The sequence below is a fragment of the Gymnoscopelus braueri genome (assembly GCF_963280865.1).
Source record: "Gymnoscopelus braueri genome assembly, chromosome: 16".
NCBI classification, from domain to species: domain Eukaryota; kingdom Metazoa; phylum Chordata; class Actinopteri; order Myctophiformes; family Myctophidae; genus Gymnoscopelus; species Gymnoscopelus braueri.
The window spans coordinates 9,106,120-9,128,978 of NC_137616.1; the positions used below are offsets into that span (position 1 = coordinate 9,106,120).

The 22,859-nt window shown below is 41.6% G+C and overlaps 1 protein-coding gene across 1 annotated transcript in view; it reads left to right on the forward strand.

The window, feature by feature from the left end:
* The window catches only part of kcnk3a (potassium channel, subfamily K, member 3a), a gene marked incomplete at its 3' end in the record, with an annotated part of 63,763 nt that extends 41,767 nt beyond the window's left edge, over nt 1-21,996 (forward strand). Inside the window, exons 2-5 of the mRNA XM_080453173.1 lie at nt 18,673-18,799; nt 19,566-19,782; nt 20,279-20,668; nt 21,736-21,996. Of these exons, the coding sequence (XP_080309299.1) occupies nt 18,673-18,799; nt 19,566-19,782; nt 20,279-20,668; nt 21,736-21,996 (995 nt within the window). The remainder of the gene's footprint in view (nt 1-18,672; nt 18,800-19,565; nt 19,783-20,278; nt 20,669-21,735) is intronic.
* Between the last annotated feature and the right edge of the window lie 863 nt (nt 21,997-22,859).

A 22,859-nucleotide genomic window follows, 5' to 3' on the forward strand; every position in this document is an offset into this window, starting at 1 on the left:
GCAGTCCATTCATTCATAAATACACACGGACACACTGTCCGTTATATTTGTATGGGGGTCAAGTATGATGTCAAGATGATGTTTAATCAAGTCTTTTATAGATGCTGTAAAAACAGGGTTGAATGTTATGCTCATGGTTTTCCAAGGTTTGATGATGATGATGATGATGGCCATGATATCGTCTCTGTCAATTACTTGTTTTCAGGATTCAAATAAAAAAATATCAAAAGTAGCATATCTACAAGCTGAAAATGCGTTGCTTCGAGTCGCGTTTCGAGCTTGCAGATCTGCTACTTTTGATGCTTTTGTGTGACGCTGTAGAATGATCAAGTTTTTACTGTAAATAAACATTACTATTATTCAAACTACTGCAGTGATTGTAAATTGTAAAAAATAACATTACAGCACCAACTGTGCTACTGCCCTAAATAGATATTATATAATATAATTGAAGCAACAGATAATCTTTCTCCTGAAAGCATTTATTCTTGCCAAAAAAGGCATTTTTTTTCTGAATCAATAACTCATGGGAATTCAATCAAGTCAACAAACACATTTCTTTTCTCAAGATACACGCTGTGCACTCGTCCACTTGCAATTATGAACTTGTATTCCAACAAAAACGGGTTCTTGGAATTCTTTGCTCTCGCAGTCAGACACTGGAGAGTTCTTGTGCAGCTGCCTTCAAGGTCTTCACAGGTCAAGCTTGATTTATACTCCATCAGTGGTGGAAAGTAACTAAGTACATTTATTCAAGTACTGTACTTAAAGGACCACCACACCCATTTTCAACCTACTGTATCTTCATACAATTGGTCTTCACCAATGCTCATGATAAAATGCCTCAAAGGAGGGCTGTGGACACTTCAGAAAACCGCCTACCAGTGACATCATAAGGAGGTTTATTTTTTTCAAACAAGATTTGTATTTGTATTATTAACGCGAGAACAATAGCTTCCATTATAGCATTCCATCTGTGGCCAAATACTCAATTTAGGGGTCCTTGACATGAAAAAGTTTGAGAACCACTGGTCTCAGTGGTCCCCAAACCTTTTAGCTTAAGACCCAAAAGAGAAATTAGATGTTTGCCCGGGACCCAAACTAGTGAAAATAGCAGATCTACAAGCTCACAACACGTTTATTTTTATTTTTATAGAAATTATTATTTATATATATATTCTTTTTTATTATATATATTTTTTACTCGCGTCTCATAAAAATTGGTATGCGACCCAAACACGGGCCCCGACCCACTGTTTGGGAAACAGTGGTCTAATGGATGGCGGCGGGAGGAGCGCCAGCCATGTTTGAGTGCCTGGATAAACAATCACGGGGTCATCTGGAGTTTGAGGTGTCCGTGATTAAGAATTGATGGGGGTCCGCGGGGTCCGGCGCTCTGGATGGAAAACGGGACATTAGGCGTGGGAAACGCCACATTCAAACTCTTAGGATGTTTGGGTGTGTGATCGATGGAAAAGGCCTAAGAGTAGGAAGTGTAACAAGAGTTACGGGCTGCGGGCCGCTGGCCTCTGATAGGCTTAGAAGGCCCGCAGCTGGACTTGAAAGGGAACTTGCACTGCGGAGACTATAAGGCATGCTGGGAAGAGAGAGAGAGAGAGAGAGAGAGAGAGAGAGAGAGAGAGAGAGAGAGAGAGAGAGAGGGAGAGGGAAAGGGAGGGAGAGGGAGAGGGAGGGAGGGGGAGGGAGAGCGAGAGGGAGGGAGGGACAGAGAGAGACACAGAGAGACAGAGAGAGACAGAGAGAGAGAGAGAGAGAAAGAGGGAAAGAGGGACAGAGAGGGACAGAGAGAGAGAGAGAGAGAGAGAGAGAGAGAGAGAGAGAGAGAGAGAGAGAGGGTCCAGAAAGGGAATATCACTAGTGTATTAAGTACAGATTTTTTATTTAAGTAAAAGTACCATAATGGGAAAAAAAACTGAAATACTCAAGTAAAGTAAAATTAACAAAATATTTAACCGTACATGTACTTAAAGGACGACTTCACCCATTTTCAACCTATCTTCATATAATTGGTCCTCACTACTGCTCATTATAATTTTTGTCTACTCACTCTGTGTCTCAGAGGAGGGCTGTGGACAGTTCAGAACCCCAAAATAGAAACTGTAGGCTTTCCATTCCTGGAAAGTTTGCATGCTATAATGGAAGCCATAGTTCTTGCGTTAATAAAAAATAAAACCCCCCAAAAAAACATTTGAAATCTTGTTTAAAAATAATAATAACCTGCCTAACGGTAATCTCTCAAGAACAGATTCTGCTCTGCGTTTGAATCTGTCGGGGGGGTTCGTCATATCGCGTACGCACTGGCCTACAAGTGGGCGTGCCTTCAGATCAGGAAGCAGGCCGCGCTTTACCCGATCAAATGTAGTGGGCGGGATTTACGTGTCCGCCGATCCTTCCCCACTAGAAACAAAACCAAAACTCATTTAACAATAGCGTCCTCGGAGCAGACAAAACCACGGAAAGATATTCACATTTTAACTTGCTCTTTCATCATAGAAACAAGTGGGCTTATAACCAAAACGATCCATGTTCTCTGGGAGAAGTGGTGTTAGTGTTCCGTGTAGAAATATTGTTAGTGGGAATGAAAACATAGTCACACCACCGGAAGTGAAAGGCTGAAGGCAGACCAAAACCACGGTTTCCTTGCGTACGTGTGCTACGTCGACTTCCTCCCAAGTGAGATAGTAAAAAACAGCAGAGGGCGCTGTTTTTCCTTTTCATTTGGCGATGGGTTCCCAGATTGGCCTAACAGTGATGTCACTGGTAGGCAGGTTTCTGAACTGTCCACAGCTCTCCTCTGAGACACAGATCGAGTAGACAAAAATTGTACCATTTTATCATGAGCATTAGTGAGGACCAATTATACGAAGATAGGTTGAAAATGGGTGAAGTCGTCCTTTAACCACTTAAACCCCATATGGTGTTGAGTGGAATCCCTCAGGGCTCTTTACTAGTGTATTTTCTGTTTTCGCTCTACATTAAATATCTTCGCTGAAAATAGCCGATCGACAAGCTTACAACGTGTCGGAGCTTGTCGATCGGCTATTTTCCTGCGAAAGCTTTCCTCACATTACGGATGCTGGGGTTTAAGTGGTTAAGTAAAGTACGGATACTCAGAAGAGATATACTTAAGTACAGTGCCCAAGTAAATGTACTTGGGTCCAGTAGTCCACCACTGGATCAGAGGGACTTCATGTGAAGTGTGGCCACCTGTACTGTACGTTGGAAACTAGGCCGGCCATATAGGGTTGAATGTTGACATTATGTATATGACACCACTGGCGTGCTGCTCTCACACTCACTCACACACACACACACACACACACACACACACACACACACACACACACACACACACACACACACACACACACACACACACACACACACACACACACACACACACACACACACACACACACACACACACACACACACACACACACACACACACACACACACAGACAGAGAAAGTAAATGTTCGGACAGTTAAGTGTTCATTTGACTTTAGTAAGAGTTACAAATGACACATTAACACTGAGGATTGTACAGTATTAACAATCGTGTCTTGGCGAACTAGAAAGCGGCTAATTCATTGCTTTCATACAGTATGTATTAATGTTGCGTTTGAGTACTTTTAGAAGCGTCATTATTATCATTGCGAGAGAGAGAGAGAGAAGAGGATGGAGGGGCTGTCTATTGGTGCTTGTTACTGTACAAGGTTCAAGGTTGTACTTTATTGTTACATCTTGTGTACAGGTACATAAGAGTAAAACTTATTTTGATTTGGTTCCTTCAGACAATGCAGCAGCAAGTAATAACAATAGAATAATGATAGAAAACGTAAAAAGATTTAAGGAAAGAGTGCAAAAAGAGCTAAAAGAGAATAAAAAGAGCATCATCAAATCAAATGTACATGTGCATAAAAATAAAGAAAAAACGTATGTTGTATACAACACCAGCATTTTTTCTTCATATACTTATACCTTATACTGTAGTACAGTATAAGGGCTTTATGCGCGGTGGAGCGCTTTGATTATCGTCCAGCGTTTATGAGACCTTAGAGACCTTAGAACCTAGTGTAGCTGAACTAATGGTTAAACAATCGATTTAAACCGTATTTCTAAAATACGGTTTAAATGGTTAAAATACCGTTGAACAATACTGCTATGTAGAAGTACTCTGTTAGTCCTCAGTCCGGAATTCTAAATTTACTTGAGTAAAAGTACAAAAGCATTGGTAGCTAAATTTATTTAAAGTACCAAAAGTAAAAAGTACTCATTATGCAGAAGGTCCCATTTCACAAGTTTTGTAATGTATAAAATGTCTACAAATATTTTGAAAATAGCAGATCTACAAGCTCACAATGCGCATTGTGAGCTTGTAGATCTGCTATTTTCAAATGGCCGAAATGTATATAGGGCTGAAGTGGTTAAGTTCGTAATAATCATCAAAATCTACAAAGTAACTAGTAACTAAAGTTTTCAAACAATTGTAGTGGAGTAAAAGTACAATATTTGCCTCCGAGATGTAGTGGAGTAGAAGTAAAAGTACTGAAAATTGGAAATACTCCAGTAAAGTAAAAGTACCTCAAAATTTTACTTAACTCATTCAGTGCCAATGAAATAAAAAAATAATTGCAAACTGTGCCAGCCAAAAATACATTGTAAAAAAAAAGTGCTCAGGAGCCAAGATAGTCTTTTTCAGTAATAAGTTAAACAAGAAGTGAAAGGAGCAGCAAATCTTCAAATGATGATATCTTGGGTTCTGAACGTTTTTTTTTCCAAAAGCGATGTGACGCGTTGTGAGCTTGTAGATTTGCTATTTTAAACATTTTGCCAGCCAAAATTACATAGTAAAAGAAAAGTGCTCAGGAGCCGAGATACAGCCCTTTTCAGTAATAAGTTAAACAAGAACTGAATGGAGCAGCAAATCTTCAAATGATGATATCTTGGGTTCTGAACGCTGACTCTAAGTAGCGTCCATATATGCACAATACAGTCGAGTCTCGTCCTGCTACAGTATCTGTTCTCTCCATTGGTAGGAGTCTCAGTCATAGGACGGAACCGCCAGGGTCCACGACCCTGCCACCGGGATGTAAACTGCTGCAGCCATCATCTCCTCGGCCGGGGCGCTGCACTGACCACGCTGCACTTGAACCACGTGAACCCCTGGCGTGCCTATGTTCAGGGCACTGTGTTCAGAGCAGCGGTGGTGGGCCTGTCACAATTATTACATAAATCGTCTAATTGCAATTGCAAGATAATCGCAATTATTCTTGCATAATCGTCATAATCGTTTCCACGCTGAAATCTTTTCACACATTTTCAAATATTAAAAATAGCAGACTACAAGCTTACCAAAAAAAATCAGAAATTGCAGATCTACAAGCTTACAACGCGTCACTTCGTGACGCGTTGTAAGCTTGTCGATCAGCTATTTCTGCAATCTTTACATTTATGGAATTATTAAATATGTCAATGATCTTTTTGTATATTTAAGTCATTTGTCGTATCTGCCTTGTGCAATTTTTTATTACGAAGCCTAAAAGGCAAACAGAATTTTTCTTTTCCAATGTTCAATGAATAAATAATAATAAATAATAAGTAAAGGAAAAAGAAAGAAAGACAGAATGCCAAACACACAATGAAATTGTTAATCGCAATTATTTGAGTGACAATTAATCGTCAACTTAAATTTGTAATGGTGACAGCCCTACAGCGTGGGCTATAAAGCAGGGCTTCTCAAAGTGGGTGCCGTGACGCAGTAAGTCCAGCGGTGCCGCAGAATACTTGGAATATTTGGAATGTATTTTTGATTGATTGATTGATTGATTGATTGATTGATTGATTGAATATTTTATTAGGCAAAAATGTAAAACAGCACAGTTACATTTAAAATACTTTGTCTAACAGGTCCGTTCATAAAAGTCCTTGCGGACTTGTTTCCAATGAGGGCCTTGGTATTCAATTCATAGGCATAGGTTATTAGTCAGAAATGTAAACAGCACGTGGTACTATAAGACATTAAAGCTAAAAGGATACGCTGTCGCCTCACTAGCTAAAAGGATACGCTGTCGCCTCACTGCTAGAAGGTCCTGGGTTCGATTCCCGCCGGGGACACTGTGTGGGCGCTGGGGGGCATGTTCTCTCCTCCGCGTCATCAGTGCCCATATCCTAGGTGGGGTTGGTGAAAGGGCCTTTCTGTGTGGAGTTTGCATGTTCTCCCCGTGTCCCCTTAGGGTAGGTACCCTCACAAAAAAACATGCAGTAATCCTGGTCTCTATACTGCCTCCCCCTGGTCAGCCGGGGCGGCTGATGGAGCGGAAAGGAACTTGGAAATTCCACACGCTTCCTTCCACGCGCTTTTTTCAAAAATAGCAGATCTGAGTGCCGCGCTATGAGCTTGTATATCTGCTATTTTTGAATAGCCAAAGCTAAGTGGTTAAAATGATGGTGAACTAATTTTGCTGGGGGGACCCCCTGGAACCCCCCCAAGGACCACTGGTGGTCCCCGGACCACTGGTTGAGAACCACTGTCTTAGGGGGAAAGACTGAAATATTTACGTACCGTAATATGACATAAGTGTAAGGTGCTATGAAGTATTGTAATTCAGAGATTAAAAAGTTTGGCCCTGAGCCAAACTGGCCTGAAGGTTAGAGGAGCGAGTTTGTAACCAAAACAGTAATATTATATGATCCCCCGCCCGGACCGGCAGGAAAGATCTGGGTGGGTAAGTGAATGGCCACCACTTACCCCTCCCCCCAAACATAGCTGAAGTTCCCCTGACTTTTAACCATCTTTTCCTGCCTTTAAGGCATGGCCTGGCTGTGGACTGGTATTTTACACTGACGGGCTTGTAGATCTGCTACTTTTGATATTTTTGAATTTGAATCCTGAAAAGTAACAGTTTAGGAGATATGAGGTTTCCACCCGACAGAGACGTTATATAGTCAACACACGTTTTTTCTGAAAACTGTTCGGATTTAGAAGGCATTTGTAGAATCGCATCATTAGTCTTAATGTAATGAGTTAAGCAGCTTGTTCTATACAGTATGTAACCTGTCATGTTTCATAACATACTTTTCATAATCCCACAGTGTTCCCATACCGTACCGTACGGTACATTACACACTAAGCATTTAATCACAATTCATTTTACTCTGTTATATCTCCATATTTTTTACTGTTTGTGTTTTTTCGTAGATGAACGCACTTGATCATACTACAGCGTCACACAAAAGCATCAAAAGTATCAGATCCGCAAGCTCGAAACGTGCCGCAAAGCGACGCTTTTCGAGCTTGTAGATCTGCTACTACACAACTGTGGTGATTCATGCAATATTGTGGAGGTGATCAAAGCCTCCATTTACAGCTCCATTATACAATGATAAATGGACAGCATTCATGCAGGCCTAGTTATTTCTAGCCTTTTCGACCACTCAAAATGCACTTTAAAACGAACTTCACATTCAACCATTCACACTCAACACCACAACGGCGGAACACCCATTGCGGGTTTGAAGTGTTACATACACTTTCAGACACTCACGTTTCAAGGTTGAAGGTGTTCTTTACTGTTAGGTCTCGTGTACGGTACATATTTTGTGCTGGTTCCTCACGCCATTGTAGTAGCATCAATAATTATAACAATACTAATAATAGTGAACACATACTGTATATCGTCGGGTGGAAACCTCATGTCTAAAACTGTTACTTTTCAGCATTCAAATTCAAAAGCATCAAAGGTAGCAGATCAGTTAGGGGTGCAGTGTCTTGCTCAAGGACACTTCGACTCTCAGTGAGGAGGAGACAGGGATCAAACCGGGAACCTTCCAGCTCCCAGACGGCCTCCCGCTCTACCTCCTGAGCAGTGTTGTACAGTAATATATTACATAGTAATATATTACTTAGTAGTATATTACCATAATATCATTACTTTCCCCAGTAACAAGTAGTGTATTACAATGGCCAGTAACATTATTACATCCAAGTAATGCTGTGTTACTGCATTACAATGAATGTGATTTGTTTTTGTTCGAGATAAGCACTCTATTTCTCTCTTCTCTGCATGGTTCGTCTATGAGCCAATCCGTCTGTCCAGTACGTGCAGCGTCAAATTTAACCCTCCTCGCCCGGCTTCCCTCCCGCAATAAAAAAAATCACACCCAGTGTGAAGAGAGTGGTGCCTTTCATGAGGTCATTGCATTAGTTACTTTTTACAGACTTTGATGACTTCAATGTATTTTTACTCATTTTAAGTACTTTAAAATGTTTGTACAGATTTGTACGTGTTTTTACTCATTTTAACATCTTTTAAGTATTTTTACGCATTTTAAGTATTTTTACTCATTTAAAGTATTTTTACTCAGTTTAGGAACTTTAAAGTATCTTTAGTAATATTTAAGTATTTTTACTCATTTTAAGTATTTTTACTCATTTTAAGTATTTTTACTCAAAAGTGGTGTGTGTGTGTACTGTACGGTACTGTACTGTACTGTACTGTACCTGTACCTGTACCTGTACTGTACCTCTACCTGTACTGTACGTACTGTACGGTCTGTACTGTACTGTACTGCACTGTACGTACTGTACTGTACTGTACTGTACGGTCTGTACTGTACTGTACTGTACTGTACGGTCTGTACTGTACTGTACTGTACTGTACTGTACTGTACTGTACGGTCTGTACTGTACTGTACGGTCTGTACTGTACTGTACGGTCTGTACTGTACTGTACTGTACTGTACTGTACTGTGCGGTCTGTACTGTACTGTACTGTACCTCTACCAGTACCTGTACTGTGCTGTACGTACTGTACTGTACGTACTGTACTGTACTGTACGGTCTGTACTGTACTGTACTGTACAGTCTGTACTGTACTGTACCTGTATGGTTGCATCTTTGTGTTGCAATCAGCCGCAGCTGTTGAGGCTGTGCTCAAACATACAGAGAGGCCGTGCTCATACGGACACACGGACACACGGACACACGGACACACGGACACACAGACGGACACCAGGACAAAGTCAAGCGTAGGAGTGGTTGGCACCACTCAAAAAAGAGTAATAAGTAACTAGTAACTCATTGCTCTTCCTGAGTAACTTGCCCAACACTGTTCCTGAGCCACGCCGCCTGCCTTTTGTGTGGCACAATGTTTTTTTCCCACAAATTCTTGCTAAATTAGCCTTAGATAACATTCATCATCTTTTTGAGAATCCTTTGATAAGGTTCATTGCCCCTTTAAGAATCCTTTGATAAGGTTCATCATCCCTTTGAGAATCCTTTGATAAGGTTCATCATCCCTTTGAGAATCCTTTGATAAGGTTCATTGTCCCTTTAAGAATACTTTGATAAGGTTCATCATCCCTATGAGAATCCTTTTGATAATCCTTAGCCCTCCTTATGGGAGTAGATGTGCGTCCCGGGCCTTGATAAATGGCCTGACGTGCATCTCGTCTTCGTTGGCGAGAACAAATTGTGCCTGGTGTTTCGATGACAATGTAATCCGCGGTGACAGAGAGCTCCATCAGCTCCTGCAAAAAAAAATGGGCACATTATTCCGTTCTTTGATGTATTTTTCAAAGCCTGGTTTTATCTCCACCTAATTAATCAGCATAATGAAGACGTTTAGATGCACCGGGTGAAGCTCTAAGAGACACACATCACAGGGGAGGGAGGAGGACCCATCGTTCTCATCTTTTGCCTTTGGAGAGAAATCGAAAGCCAAAAAGGTGAAAAGTCCCTCAACACCTATAATAGTGATTCTCAACTTTTTCAAGGACCCCCAGTATGAGGACCCCCAGTATGATATACTTCAGTTCAGTTAGGAGACGAAGATCAGTTTGAAGGTTAATATAACCAACAACATTGAATGAAGAGTGCTTATAAGCAGAAATATAAGATAAAAATAAATTGGGAAATGATTTGAAGCGCATGATTGTGTTAACACAGTGTTATAGGTCCCAGCTCAGGACTTATATGCCTAAACTTAATAATTCACCACATGAACCCGAGTTAATAATACATAACATTTATGTAGCGCCTTTATTGATAGTATACAGTAGACTGAATGAGGAAATGGGGAGAGAGAGATGGGGAGTGACACGCAGCAAAGGTCGTCGGGATCGGGATTCGAACCCGCAACACGCCAGCCTAGGTGGCCGGACCGCTATGCCAGCCGTCCGGGCCAGTGTCCCTTTTCTGGCCATGTCGTAATAGGAGAAGATCTGGTGAAAATAGCCGATCTACAAAGCTCACAACGCGTTGTAGAAGCTTGTAGATCGGCTATTTTCATTCAAGAGATTTGGTGTAGAGGGGGAAAAAAGGAAAGGTTCAAATATAGACCCCCTGGTAGACCCCGGTCCAACGAAGTATAATATGGATTAGGTGGCTTAAAAACTAAAATTTTCAAATGGCAAAGATATCACAAGGAATTGGGCTTGTTTTATCTTTTATAGAATGCTTTGTTCTGAGGACTCAAATTAGGACTGGTCTCTTGCTACAGGCGCTGGTACTGTAAGTTCAATTATGATTGTGTTAATGAGAGAGGCAGTGGAGAGGGCTAGGACAAGAGCCAAGCAGCAGGACACCTGTGTATCCGTGCTGTCCTTGTCCTGCTTTGTGTAATGACTAATTCATCGCCGCTGTCAGGCAGAAACCTCGTATCTCCAAATGTCAGCTTTTTGTTTTTTTTTCGTCATTCAATGCTTGCTTTGAGTGTCGAGCTGAAAGGTAGTGAAAACAGCCGATCTTGGCGATTTAAACTTTTTCAGAAAATGACACAAAAAGTTGTGGAAAAAGTACAATTTTTTTTTACCCAAGTAAAAGTATCTGCAATGTAGAAATACTCTGTTACAAGTAAAAGTCCGGAATTCAAAATTGACTTGAGTAAAAGTACAAAAGTATTGGTATCAAAATGCACTTAAAGTACCAAAAGTAGAAAGTACTCATTATGCAGAATGTCCCATTTCACAAGTTTTCAAATGTATAAAATGTATATAAAAATAGTTTGAAAATATTGTCCGTTTCGGACATACGAGATATCCATCCGACTGCGACGTTATGCTCCATCATGCGATGATGCCCCCACAACAATAGACCATTTACAACATGTTGTGGATACGACTGCGCTGTGAGCTTGTGAATTGGCAATTTTTGGCACGCGGCACCGCCATACGTCAAAGTATAAATCCATGCTTTACTATGGCCTTTCGAGGGCTACTACTACTATCAGGGTTTTCAAATTGAATGCATTTTTCATTTCATATTCTTTCACATGATAATTATGTGGACATCGCCTTGAGAGTGGGTCTGCTCTGGGCTGTGGACGCCGCAGTGTGTTGTAGAAAACGACTTGCAGTACAATATAATATTATATATAATATATATCATTTATAATATGAATATAATAATATTAATAATAATAATAGGTATGGATTTCCCGTTTCAAGAAAACAAACCCTGATCATCTACTGTAGACACAGAGTACCTTTCTAGACGTAACCTTCCCCTCGTGCAAATAATGAAGTAAAACCCTCACACAAGGATAAATTGGATAGAAAATAACAACAAAAAAAACAGGATAGGTCCAGAACCTGTCACTTGGCATGGAGAGTGGGAGTGTGGTGGGTTTGTCATATACAGGGGACTCTAACATTCTCATACGATGGGGACAGTGGTGGAAAGTAACTAAGTACATTTACTCAAGTACTGTACTTAAGCACAATGTTGAGGTATTTTTTACTTTACTGGAGTATTTCCAATTTTCAGTACTTTTATTTCTACTCCACTACATCTCAGAGGCAAATATTGTACTTTTACTCCACTGCAATTATTTTAAAACTTTAGATACTAGTTACTTTGTAGATTCTGATTATTACAAAACATACATTAACCACTTTAGCCCTATATACATTTCGGCCTTTTGAAAATAGGCGATCTACAAGCTCACAATGCGTCGTGATGCGACGCATTGTGAGCTGCTATTTTCAAAAGATTTTATACATTTTAAAACCTTCTGGATAATGAGTACTTTTACTTTTGGTACTTTAAGTACATTTTGATACCAACACTTTTGTACATTTATATCAAGTACATTTTGAATTCCGGACTTTTACTTGTAACAGTATTTCTACAGTACATTGCAGTATTGATATTTTTACTCAAGTAAAATATCTGAGTACTTTTTCCAGCACTGCCTCCAGCTCCTCTGGCCCCTCTCGCTGATGAGTGCTGCTGTCACTCCGGTCATCTCTCCATGTCCGCACAAGCAGCTCGCTCTGTGCTGACAGCTCCTGACAGCCACTGCAGCATCAGCCCTGAGTGTCCCTGTGCTCACCTGCACCCGGTGGTGTAAAGTAACTAAGTACATTTACTCAAGTACTGTACTTAAGTACAATTTTGAGGCATTTGTACTTTACTCGAGTATTTCCAATGTTCAGTATTTTTACTTCTACTCCACTACATCTCAGAGGCAAATATTATACTTTTACTCCACTACAATTATTTGAAAACTTTAGTTACTAGTTACTTTGCAGATATAAATTATTATATTATAAAACATACATTAACCACTTTAGCCCCATTTTATACATACAGGGCTATTTGAAAATAGCCGATCTACAAGCTCACAACACGTCACGATGCGACGTGTTGTCAGCTTGTAGATCTTCTATTTTTAAACATGTTAGTACTTTTACCTTTGGTACTTTAAGTATGTTTTGATGCCAATACTTTTGTACGTTTACTCAAGTAACATTTTGAACACAGGCCTTTTACTTGTAACAGAGTATTTTTATATTGTGGTATTGCTACTTTTACTTAAGTAAAATATCTGAGTACTTCTTCCACCACTGCCTGCACCCGGCGTCTCAATGCATTTCCTCAGCGGAGCGTACACACTGTCAAAATCAATAGTTCTTAGCGGGTGCAATTAAATGCAACCTTTTGTTGCATTTGTACTTGGCTGGGCCTTTGTACATCATCTGAGTTAAATTGACACTGAGGATTTTACTGTGTTAGCGGCTATAGCCTATATACCGTCTGCCCATGTATCCATAGTGTGGTATAGCACTTGTAGTGCCTTTTCAAGCTATATGTAGACACTGTATGTGTAATAATGTACACATTAGGTTGTACTGTACATTTCTGTCTCTATGTCTGTCTGTCTGTCTGTCTGTCTGTCTTCAAATGAGAAAATAAGTTTTCTAATGTAGTCAATCTAGTAATGTATATATACATTAGGTTTGATATATATATATTTGTCTGTCTGTCTGTCTATCAGAGATGATACATACACATTCCTTTGGAAAATGTCTCTTTCTTTCTTTGTCTTTCTTTCTTTCTTTCATCTTGTTTTAAATGCATACAGTAGGCTACATTACATTCATATACCTGAGCTAGATATCCTATCTGGCAGCATCATACCCACAATGCATTTTGTGACAGCCACAGACAAGCCTGTCAGAGTATCCAGTGTGGTACAGCACCTGTTACCACGGCACTAATAACGCTACGTAGTCATTACAATAAATGGCTTATTTATAAACGGGCACCGGCATGCTCGAGAACGATGCAAGTCGGGAACACAAGTTGAATTAGGGTATGTCTAAGGTTTCTGGAATGTATAGATAGATTTAATAACAGCTTAACCCTTGCAACATTTGCAACTCAGATCTTTGCTTCTGGGGGGTCCCTGGAACAAAATATAGTTTGAGATGGGGGTCCACGGCCAAATGCATATCATTTTGGGGGTCCTTGAAGTTTGAGAACCACTGACGTAGTAACATAGGATTTTTCAAAAAACTGTTAAGGAACCCTAAGGGTTCTTGGACACTAAATATCCTTGGTAAAAAATAGCTCACGCGACGCGTTTTGAGCTTGTAGATCTGCTGTTTTCCGCACAATGTTCACCCCATAAGAGCGACGTTAGTGATCATGTGGCTAAAGTCAGGATAGGGACCCATGGGGGGGCAGTCGGCCAATGAGATTGCGTGACCTCAAACTCTGGGCGTCGGGAGCAGGTAGAAATTGGGCACCGGTATCAAATCAACATATTCCATATCAACACTGAGTACGGTGCCATGGAGGCCAAGGTCATGAATTGCTTGATGAGTCTCTCTGGGTGAAATTCCATCCAATCTTCTCATATGTACCACATGCGCCGCTACCACTAGTATGTAATGGGATAGAATACTCACCAGACCGGGACACTGGAAAATGGAGTGATAAATTATTGTTTTGGGGGATGGAACTAAGAATAGCCACTCGCTTTAAGAAGCAAAAAAAACGTTGCTGTCGGGCAGAAACCTTGTATCTCTGTGTTCCAACTTTGTTTTAGTTTTTTTCCGTAATTGAATTCCATACTTTGTCATAACAGTCTCACACAAAAGTAGCACAAAAATTGCCGATCTACAAGCTCACAACAGTGTGAGCTGTGAGCTTCTAGATCAGCTATTATTGCTTCTTTGGGTTTCTTATTTTTTTGTTAATCTGTGGGTTTTATAAACATTTAACCGGTGAAAGGTATCAACAAAAACATGTCTTCATACAGCATCACAATAATTTTAACTCCTTTATCCATATTTTATACGTTGGCTATTCAAAAATGGCAAATATACAAGCTCACAGCGTGCCGTGTTGCGAGCTTGTATATCTGCTATTTTTGGCATATATATCTTCTCTTCTGAGGATCCCTGGCACCAAAACATTTTCAGATGGGGGTTCCGCGGTCAAATATATATCAATTTGGGGGTCCTTGACACGAAAAAGTTTCTTTTTTTAGCCATTCACTGAAAAGTAACGTTTTTTTTGGACATACAAGCTTTTCTTTCCCGCGACGGCAAAGCAAAATGATGTGAGAGCTCAACTCAGCTTGCAGGGCATTTTCCTCGTTTTTTTTCCAGCGAGACATACATCATGTGTAATGGCCGTCGTTTTGGCAAGCAGGACTGTCCCTGGCTTTAAACAAATCTGGCTTCATAGAGACGGATGGCTGCAGCCACACAGGTCGGTGTGACAATAAAAGCAGACAGTCACAGGAATTAAATCAAACCCCTGCGGTAATCGCATTCAAAACTATTGGATGGCCTATTTTTTTTTTTTCATTTGCTCATCCTTGAGGTTATCAAGGGGCGCGATCTCTGGGGCTGCATGCGTGCAACAAGGTCCACACGTGGCGGCCTAGATGATGTCACAGGAGAGGAGGGGGGGGGGGGTTCAGAGGCGGCAATATGGGTGATAGGAATACACTTTTAATAAGATAAAGGCTAACGCTTCACCTGAATGTTGCCGCGGGGAAGATCTTACTGGTGGTGAGGATTATGAACTCTGTCATCTCTGCCAGCAGTGGACACACAGTGACCAAATACATTTCGTTGCTGTCGGGGCATAAACCTCTTATCTCTTTTCCTTAACTTTTTGTGTGGTTTTTTTTTTGGTTAATTAATGCCTTAATTATAGCGTCACACAAAAGTATTAAAAGTAGCATATAAACAAGCTTGCAACTTTTGCTATTTTTTTATTTGGACATAATGAGGTTTCCACCCAACAGAGACAATTTACTTGAGTACTGTACTTAATTATTTATCCTTTTTGTATGCGTATTTGTATTTTTTGATACGTTGCATATTGTATTCTTTTTTTTTACTTTCTGTAAAATGCTTTTTTATTATTTTTTTCCAGTACATTTTGTACTTTTGAATACGTCATTTTTAAAAGCATACTTACGTTTTTTTTTAAAGCAAGTACTCCAGTACTTTAACTTTAAAATTACAAATTTGACTTTCACTAATATTTGACCACGAGTACTTTGTCCACCACTGAATGCCAGTGAGCCCTGAACCCTGTGTCACACACCGAAAACTAGTAGATCTACAAGCTCACAACTGAGCTTTTACACCTGCCGTCTTCGGCGCGGGGTATAATAAATCACCCTTGAGAGTGCACACAGAGGATGAGTCAGTGAAGATGTGAGAGACCCAGTGAGTCAGAGTGGGACTGAAATTGAAACGTGGTTAGTACTGAAGAACTTGTACAGGTCCATGAGATGATGTTCATCAGCTCACGGCTCAGTTTTTTAACCCATTAAAATCAGTGGCGTAACGGAGGGGCAGCAAGCGATGCGGTGCGGGGGGGCCACCAGCAGGGGGGGCCCTGCCTGCGCTGATACAAATATTTTTACAGCAAAAAAAAAGAAAAAAGTTGATTTATATTGGTCAAATAGACCCGAATTAGACCGAATTAGACCCGAATTAGACCCGAAATTTTTCAGGTTGTGCACGCAGCTCACGTGAAACTCCCGCGGGGAGGCCCCGCGATTCTGCGTTAAAATCAGGGAACGCATCTGTGTAACCATTTTAACCATTATTTAGTACTTTGGCTATTAAAAAATAGCAGATATACAAGCTCATAGCGCTATCTTTGAAAAATCATGAACATTTGTGCAAATCTTTATATAATCTCTATATATTTTTTAAAGCTATTTTTTATACTCAAATCTTTGCTTCTGGTGGGTCCCTGGAACAAAACGTTTTGCTATGGGGGTCTGCGGCCAAATTCATATCATTTTGGGGGTCCTTGACATGAAAAAGTTTGAGAACCACCGATATAGAAACATCCCTACTTTCTCTGTAAATTTACCTCATGATTCTACGTAGCTTTATTCCATGATGTTTTGAAATATATTTAGTATTGTATTGTATCGTCTGTACTATAATGCATTACTGATGAATTGAGTACAACGGAAACAAGCCCCTGGTGGCATTTTATGTTATCCTACATTGACTGTACTACCTGTACTGTTATTAAGCATGCTAATAAAGTATTCAATCAATCAATCAATTATGCATAAATCAAAAATGCTGCTTTCAACCTGAACCCCCCCGCCCCCCCCCCTCATTTTCTAGCTGCAAAATAACTCAACTAAACAAAACTGTTTTATTTGAAATGCAAGGATACTAGCTTGTAGATCTGCTACTTTTTGAATAGCCTAAGTATAAAATAATGGTGGTTACAGATGCGTTGAAAGCAAATGCCCTCACTGGGGCCGAGCCACTCGTCACAGAGACTGTAAATGAATTATTCAACAGCTCTCTCTCTCTCTCTCTCAATACACGGTCATCCCCACCTCTGTGTCGTGCATTCACATCTCCACTTCGCATCCAGCCGCTGAGGAGGAGAGTCTTGAATTTGATGATGTGCTGTTACCCTTGGAATACAAATCATATTGTCGCTGTCGGTGGAAACCTTGTATGTCCAAAACCGTTACTTTTCGGGAAAAGGGGGGAAAAAAAGGAACAGGTGTTCCAATGGACCCAGTGCAGTTATTATTTAGTCACAAGCTCGTTTTAATACTTCTCATTGGTTTGATATTTCTAAAACCCAAAGACGCACTTCAACCTGGCCTCCCTATTTTGGTCATGTGTCATTATAGGCAAAAATCTTTTTTGTATCATAAAAAAACGAGAAAATAGCAGATCTACCATTCTACCAGCTCACGCGTGGCATCCCATTGAGCTTGTAGATTGTCTATTTCTGCTAATTTTATGCAAAGTTGTCATTTGATGAAGTATGTCGTCTCTGTCAGGTGGAAACCTCCTTTTGTGTGACGCTGTTGTATGATCGAGTAGGGCATTAATTTACGAAAAGACACAAAAAGTATGGAGATACGTGTTATCTGCACCGACAGCGACAACATAATACGACATTAATTTATGAAGCAAAACAAACCCATAAAAAGATGAAATATTGGGGGTAACAAAATAGCGGAGGAGTACCGCGTGGGCTGAAATACTTGACAGTTCAACCATTTGCTGCATGTCATCAATCCCCTGCAATAATTCAAGTCAATTCAATTCCATTAAAGTGTCAAATCACAACAAGTTGTCTCAAGACACTTTACATGTAGGGCAAAGGCCCGACATTGTCCCACCCTGAGCAAGCAATTTTGCGACAGTGGCAACGAAAAACTCCCTCTTAACTGGAGGAAACGTCAGGCAGACCCTAGGCTCTAGGGTGGGCGGCCTAACGGCCTTCTGCCATGTCGGAGGGGGAAGAAGAGAGAGAGAGAGAGAGGGAGGGAGAGACAAACAGAGGGAGAGACAGAGAGGGAGATACAAGTAGTAGCAATAACAATAATAGTCAATATAATAGTGTAAGATAGTATATAATAATATAATATAGTACAACAATAATGTCAGATATAGTGGTATAGTTTAAGAATGTTAAGATAATATACAGCATAGTGGTATAGTATAATATAGTAGCAATGCTCTATAGTAGCATGCTCTATAGAGAGGCCCGGTCCGTAGTCCCCCGTCCCCCCCATTATCTCTCTCTCTCTGTGTCTCCTGTATCTCCACTGTCTCAAATAAACGCTCAAGAAACTTTCAAAAATATATGAAATATGGAGATTACAACAAGGTTCCTGCCAGACAGGGATATACTGTTTTAGAATTTTCTCCAGGTTTGTGTATCTTGTCAACCGGCAGACATTTCTCTCTCTCTCTTTCTCTCTCTCTCTCTCTCTCTCTGACCCCTGTCCTGGTCACTGTAGATTTAATTAGTTCTAGCCCAGTAACCCTGTGCTTCTGTTTGTGTGTGTGTGTGTGTGTGTGTGTGTGTGTGTGTGTGTGGTATCGTGGTGTCCTCCAGGCTACGGACATGCAGCCCCCAGCACAGATGGAGGGAAGGTGTTCTGCATGGTGTATGCTCTCCTGGGCATCCCGCTCACCCTGGTCATGTTCCAGAGCCTGGGCGAACGCATCAACACCATGGTCAGGTAGGCGTCGTCACAATCGTTACATAACCGCCTCCTGATCACAATTACTTGAGGTTAATCGCAATTATTTTGCCCCTCTCTCTCTCTCTCTCTCTCTCTTTCTCTCTCTCTCTCTACGTCATCCTCATAATCTGCACAAGCTGCATAACATCGCTGTCTGGGCAGAAACCTCTTATCTCCAACGCTTAGTTTTTTCTTGTAAATTAATGCTCTTCTTTGATCATACTATACTACAATGTAGTGTTGCTTCATACTACTATCGTATTTCTGTGTAAAGTTAAGTTATTTGTTGTATCTGCCCTGTGCAATTATTGTTTATTAAGCCTAAGAATGTAAAAGATGATGTTCCCATGAAGGCCAAAAACACAATTAAGTAACTAATCACTATTTGTTGGATAAATAATTGCCAACTAAAATAAACATTGTTGCATGACAGTGTCATGCAAAAATAGTTTAAAAAAAATAACGAACCAAAAAAACCTTCAAGCTTTTTGAATCATTTTTACACGTTTGTCTTCCCACTTTTTGCCTATAATGACATGGCTCACAACGCGTCGCGACGCGTTGTGAGCTTGTAGATCTGCTATTTTCATTTTAGCACTTTTACTTTTGGTACTTCAAGTACATTTTGATGCCAATACTTTTGCACTTTTAATCAAGTACATTTAGAATTCCGGACTCTTACTTGTAACAGAGTATTTCTATATTGCAGTATCGATACTTTTACTTAACTAAAGAATTTGAGTACTTTTTCCACCACCGTCAGGTACCTGCTCCACCGGCTGAAGAAGTGCCTGGGCATGCGGCGCACCGAGGTGTCCATGGTGAACATGGTGACCATCGGCCTCATCTCGTGCATGATCACGCTGTGCGTGGGCGCCCTGGCCTTCTCGCACTTCGAGGGCTGGAGCTTCTTCCACGCCTACTACTACTGCTTCATCACGCTCACCACCATCGGCTTCGGGGACTACGTGGCGCTGCAGGTCTGCTGCCACGCTCAGCTTTTTTTTACCCATTAAGACCGGGAAACGCACCTGTGTCATTTTAAGATTCTTTGGGCTGTTTAAAAATAGCAATGTAGCTTGTATTTCTGCTTTTTTTTCCCCTGAAAACTTGTGGAAATCATTGAAAATATATATTTTTAAGTGAAAATGTTTAACTAAAATCTTTGCTTCTGGGGGGGGTCCCTGGAACTAAATATTTTGAGATGGGGGTCCGCGGCCAAATAGCCTACATATCATTTTGGGGGTCCTTGACACGAAACAGTTTGAGAACCACTGATTATTTTTTTAAACTGTTTAGAAGACATTTGTAGAGTCCCCAGAAGCAAAGATTTGAGTTACAAATGTTCGCTTTGAAAAATATGTATTCAAAGATTTGCACACATTTGCAGAAACATAGCAGATCTACAAGCTCATAGCGCGGTAATTTCCTCGTTGAAATGTACTGTGTACAAATAAACCCGCCTTGCCGTTGCAGAAGCCGCACGCGCTGCAGAACAACAAACAGTACGTGGCGTTCAGCTTCATCTACATCCTGACGGGCCTGACGGTGATCGGCGCCTTCCTCAACCTGGTGGTCCTGCGCTTCATGACCATGAACTCAGAGGACGAGAAGCGCGACGCCGAGAAGCGCGCCCTGCTGCTGTCGCGGCAACAGCAGGGGCAGCAGCAGGGCAACAACGGCCAGGCGGCGGGGGGGTGCGGGCAGCACCAGCGCCTGTGCGAGGTGGACCCGGCCTCGCCTGCCTCCACGCGCTCCGGGGCAGGAGGGTGCATCGGCGGAGGAGGGGGAGGAGGTGCGGCGGATGGCGGTGGAGGAGGCGGCGGAAGGGGAGCCAGCCGCGGCCTGCGGAACGTTTACGCGGAGGTGAGCAGTGGGTGCCTCATTGTAAATCTTCATGGCTTCCGGCATTAACACATTGACTGCCTGAGATTAAAACATTGTTTTTCCATCCCCATGCCAGCGTTTTTTACCTTATATTGATGATCCACCGAGAGCCACGGGAGCCGCGATGTATACACAGTTGTAAATAAAAAGTATCTGGGGGGTGGGGGAGGGTCTCCTCTATCCACCGGAACAAACATTTTGTAACCGCGATCGGCCATTTTGCTGCTATCGGCTGTTGAATATGGCTCGTTTTCATCAAAGAAATAAGAAATCCAAGCTAGATGCGTTTTCTCTCTCTCTTAACTCATAACATAGGAGTGGACGGAAGTGTATTTTTTTGGGATGATGTCACATCCCTCCATTCCTTCTCTCAGAGTCAAGGGATCATTCCTAAGTTGCGTTAGAGCGCCCTCTTGTGGATTCCTTTTTTTTTTAAAGAGCATGGAAAGTGTTGGATTTGAAAGGATGTAAATATACGTCTTTGGCAGTTAATATGTTAAAAGACAATCTTAAAGGTTTCATGACGTTCAGTTTTACCACACATTAAAAGTCTTTGTCATGGTCCTTCAAACGTGTATAGAAAGTTTTAACAAAAAAATCCACTCCATTGATCCATGGCAGGTGTTTTTCTCTCACATTTCTAAAGCCTTTTCAACTGCAATGAAAAAAGAAATCTTTGCCTGCGGGTGTCGCTGGTGAGGGATTTTGCCTGTCAATCATCGCCTCTGCCCCCCCCCCCCCCCCCAAAGGAAAGGATAGGGGAGGGGAGGGGCGAGGAGGAGAGTGGGCGGGATTAATCGGCTGTGACCTCACTGTCGAAGGGCCAAGAGCTCAGATTACTTTTCAGCCTAATTATTCAGAAAACCCCAGACCACAGAAAATCCACTGAATGTTCAAAGTTCAGATTTTTTGTGTGTAATTGAGGTCATAAAACCCCCAAAAAAACATTAAAAAAAAAAAGGGAAAATGAATGTCATAGAACCTTTAAGTCTATTGTATTTTTTATATAGATGAAGCTACCATTTCCCCCTCCTCTGCTCCTCCAGGTTCTCCACTTCCAGTCCATGTGCTCGTGCCTGTGGTACAAGAGCCGGGAGAAGCTGCAGTACTCCATCCCCATGATCATCCCCACCTCGTCGGAGAACTTCATGGAGCAAGGGGAGGCCTTCTCCAACCCCGCGCTGCACTCCAACGGCTGCGTCTACAGCATGCAGCAGCAGCACCACTCCACCATCAGCTCCGTGTCCACCGGCCTGCAGAGCATCAACGCTTACAGGGGACTCAACAAGCGCCGCAGCTCCATCTAAGGAGCCCCCCCCCCCCCCATTTGATATGTTTTTTTATAATCTCTGAGGACCTTGATCTACACTGTAAAATCCTAGGTGTTAATTTAACTCTTGAGAGGTACGAATGGAACCAGATGGACCCTTACGGGTCCATCTGGTTCCATTCGTACCCTCTCAGAGTTACAGACCCGTAAGGGTCCCCTTTGGACCCCAAGGATGGTCTCCGGACCCGATGTTGAGAACCAGTGATCTAGGGGAGGGTTGAGCGGTCTCAAACTTGAGTTTCACCATCGTCGTGGTCCAGGGAAAGACGCTGCTACTGTGCTACGTTGATCAGCTAGCATCATGGAAAACGGAACTCCAGATAAACGGACCGTAGACACATTGGTGTTCCTCTTTCTGGTACTGATCACCCAGGCTGCCTGTGTACGCCCGTCTTCACTGTAGCCATGGGGCTGGACAATATATCGATTACGTTATATCGATATCGTGATATGAGACTAAATATTGTCTGGGATTTTGCATAATCGAATATCATGAAATGGAAAAGGTGTTGTCTTCTCCTGATTTTAATCACTTAAGCCTTATTTTATATTTTCAAAAACTTTTCAGAAATTGTCAAAAACAAAACAGTGAAACTAGCAGATCTGCTATTTTCACATCAATGTGTGAAATCTGTGTGTCCATCTGTCGTTCACGTATCTCGGGAACCGTCCGACCAATCGACTTCAAACTCGGCATGCGCGTTGCAGAGGACCCGGGGGAGTGCAGTGACCGCCGTCGAGTCGGTCAGATTGCCGGTCGTCCAGAACCGCCCATCCAACCGATATACGGAGATCTGGGTGTCCAGAACCGCTGATACAGTATATGCCCATATATGGGCA